We start from the raw sequence: 3597 nt of genomic DNA on the forward strand, positions 1-3597 counted from the left end.
TAAATGTAGAGCCGATATACCCGATGCCCTCCATGTCAGCAGTAGCTTAAGGGGGGCTTACGTCGTGCTTGCGAGCCGACTCGACTGGAAGCAACTGGCTGCAATTCACTGCGACTGCCTGACTGCAGTGCTTAGGTCGGTCGACTGCGACGCGACTGCCTGCGACTGGCCGCCACTAGTTGCTCGGAATAGAACAGTGGGCAACTGGACGCAACTAATCGTTGCCGATCGCTTCCAGTTGTTCGAAATCCAGTTGCTTCCAGTCGAGTCGGCTCGCAAGCCCGACATAAGCCCCCCTTTAGACCACCAATAGAAGAGCTCTTCTCCGACATAATACACTCTGATTTCGGAAAGCAGGCCAAATAAATTTCAATGGGAAAATTAGATGGGTGATGGGGTGAGGGGAAGAACGAAGTGGATCGTAATGACGAAGAGAACGAGGGGAAAGATGATGGTGATAGGGAGAACAAGGAGGATGGGGAGGATTAGAACAAGTACGAGGAGGAAGAGGAAGCAAATGGGGAGGAGAGGAGTAGGCAGAGGAGGACAAGGAGGAGGAGGAGGGGGAGGAGGAGGAGAAGGAGGAGGAAAAGGAAGAGGTGGTGGTGGAAGAGGAAGAAGAGGACGATGAGGAGAAGGAGGAAGTTGATTATGATAAATAATAGTAGGAAGAGGGGGACAAGGAGACTGACGTGGATGTGGAGGGTAAAGAGAACAAGGTGGAAGATAACTGAGATAAACTGAGAATGAGGATGTAAAGGATTCAGACTGGAATGATGTCCCGGGAGTGGGATGAGGAGGGGGATGATAAACGCGCGAAGAAAGATCCGGATAAGGGAAATGAACATGCGCGAATGAAAAGGATGAGGAGACAGAATGATACTTGTCCTAATGAAGTTACCTATATCGCTTCATTATATAAGAGGACAATTTGACAGAATGAAGGGTATCCTAACAAGGTTATCTATTGCTTCATTACGTACTATCAGGAGTTAATAAAGACAAATTTAGACTATAAAGACAAATAAAGACAATTTGTCTTTATTAACTCCTGGTACTATCCACTGGTTGGACACATGCGACTAAACGCAACTAATGGTATTCGAAGCGCAGCCAGCAAGATAAGCTAAGGCGTGTAACGTTGGCCCTACGAATCTACGGTGACATGCACCAGGGAAACCGAGTCTCCAGGGTCTCCTTTGCTTCCCTAAACGCACACCGGCACCGCTTTGATGATAGGCCGTTAATTGCTACTTCAAACAGCACTGGATCTGTCGGTACAAGCTGCGCTAAGTCTGGCTAAGTCTGGCGTGTGTAAGCGTGCGTGCGTGCGTGTTCGAATTCGTGTACTTTGGCATGTACGTGTTTGTCCATGCAATTGATTTTGTGAGTGTGCGTGCGCGTGCGTGTGTGTGCGTGCGTGTGCTACATACCCACTGGGTATGTAGCTAACGTGCGTGTGCACGTACGTATATATATATATATATATGTACTCGACGACGAACATATGTACAAACACACGCATCACGCACATGTCCGCGCGCGCACGCGTGTACATGCACGCCGCAGGCGCATCATCGCATCGACTTTCGTCTTAGCTTCTGCCCGAACCTGCCTCGCAATACAAGCGCGGGTATTGACGCGTGCCTGTGACCTAGAGCTTACTAGGCTAGCAATGTCAATCATTGATCCTCGCGACCTTCCACGCTGTCACATAATTACTCATTCACGATGTCATCGCATTACGCACACGGCTTTACCTGGATGTCAGCCAGAGACAGGATTGAGCTCGCATTGCCACCTATTAGCGGTATTAGTCAGGTATCGAATCATGCCGAGTAAATATATACACGTTCGAGCGAGTAGTAGCAGTTGTTAGGAGCGTATTTAACTATTATAGCGGGTCGTATAGAGGGGAGACCCGATGGGTGATATATCTCGCTGATCTCTGCGTATTTCGCCGTGAGAAAGCCATCGTAACTCCGCCTGCAGGATCATGCCGCGAAATATCTCGCGTCGTACGTTTAAGCTGGCGACAACTTCCTGATGCATCGCCGTTATCGGCGATGTTAGGCGCTTGCTGTGCGATATACGCTCTCCATAGGTTTCCCACGCTGCCCACGTGGCGTGAGTCATAAATCCAGGAAATGCATCATAATGGCCCACAAACGACCATAAAGAGCCATCGAATTGTCCTTTTCTACACACAGCAGCACTTCTAAAGAAAACGGGCCAAGAGAACGGGCGAAGAAACTGCGCTAACAGCAAACGAAAGGCAAAGGATCGGCCAACCTAACCATTGTGATTCTAATTTCCGTTAGGGTGCTAAAAAATACTTGTTACATAAAAAACTAGCTAAACAAAAGGCTTTATTTGTTCAGAAATGGGCTGACGAATTTCTTCATCATGTATTACCTATGGGTTCTGAAATTGTTTGACCCACCACCACACCTAAATTCATTGAGCGTAGGCCTACGTTCAGTTCCTTGCTACAGAGAATGAGTAAAGCCAATATTACAAACAGGGTTTATGCGTTAGAGGCGCGTCCCTTCACGAGATACGAAGCATGCACACAGCCACGTGTGTACGGATGCATGCGTGCACGCAAAACTGCGCGCACACACTCCCGAATGCACGAACACGCAAACCTACTGGTAACTCAATTGGGAAAACCACGCAGCAATAAATATACGATTCTGAGCCTTCCCTTGATCCTGTTAACACCTCGCCCCACTACTCGCACGCACGCTCGCTCGCTCACTCACTCACTCCCTCTCTCACCCACCCACGCACCCCTACCTCTCTCCCTCCCTCCCTCACTCACTCACTCACTCACTCAATCCACCCACCACCCATTCATCCCCTCCCTCCCTCCCTCCCCCTCCCTCACTCACTCACGCACGCGCTCACTCACTCACTCACTCACCTCTACGCTCCTCTGGGGAACGGGTAGGGCAGCACGTTGTGCAGCATGCCGAGAGGCAGCGAGAGACTCCGCGGCAACGTCGAGCTGAGCATCCAGAATCCTGGGATGCAGCTTCCGAACGAGTCGCTGTCAACTCACTCGTCGTACTCATTCACTCACTCTACCTCTAACCCACCAACCACCCACTCACCCATCCCCTACCTACTGCCCTCCCTCCTCCCTCCCTCACTCACTCACGCATGCGCTCACTCACTCCCTCACGCACCCCTACATATATACGCTCCTCTGTTACTCACCACGGTCATGCTGTGGTCGTTGTCATGCGGCGACAGCGGCGACGACAGCTCGGGGAACGGGTCAGGCAGCACGTTGTGCAGCATGCCGAGAGGCAGCGAGAAACTCCGCGGCAACGTCGAGCTGAGCATCCTGAATCCTGGGATGCAGCTTCCGAACGAGTCGCTGTCAACTTACTCGTCGTACTCATTCACTCACTCTACCTCTAACCCACCAACCACCCACTCACCCATCCCCTACATACTGCCCTCCCTCCTCCCTCCCTCACTCACTCACGCATGCGCTCACTCACTCCCTCACGCACCCCTACATATATACGCTCCTCTGTTACTCACCACGGTCATGCTGTGGTCGTTGTCATGCGGCGACAGCGGCGA

The 3597-nt window shown here is 51.1% G+C and overlaps 1 protein-coding gene across 1 annotated transcript in view; it reads right to left on the minus strand.

Annotated features, from left to right (window-relative positions):
• The window catches only part of LOC106816803 (growth factor receptor-bound protein 14-like), a gene marked incomplete at its 3' end in the record, with an annotated part of 29214 nt that extends 25827 nt beyond the window's left edge, over nt 1-3387 (minus strand). The window contains exon 1 of the mRNA XM_014821427.1: nt 3223-3387. Coding sequence (XP_014676913.1) covers nt 3223-3351 — 129 coding nt within the window. The remainder of the gene's footprint in view (nt 1-3222) is intronic.
• Nucleotides 3388-3597: the final 210 nt, after the last annotated feature.

This window comes from Priapulus caudatus, unplaced genomic scaffold (genome assembly GCF_000485595.1).
Source record: "Priapulus caudatus unplaced genomic scaffold, Priapulus_caudatus-5.0.1 Scaffold1491, whole genome shotgun sequence".
NCBI lineage: Eukaryota > Metazoa > Priapulida > Priapulimorpha > Priapulimorphida > Priapulidae > Priapulus > Priapulus caudatus.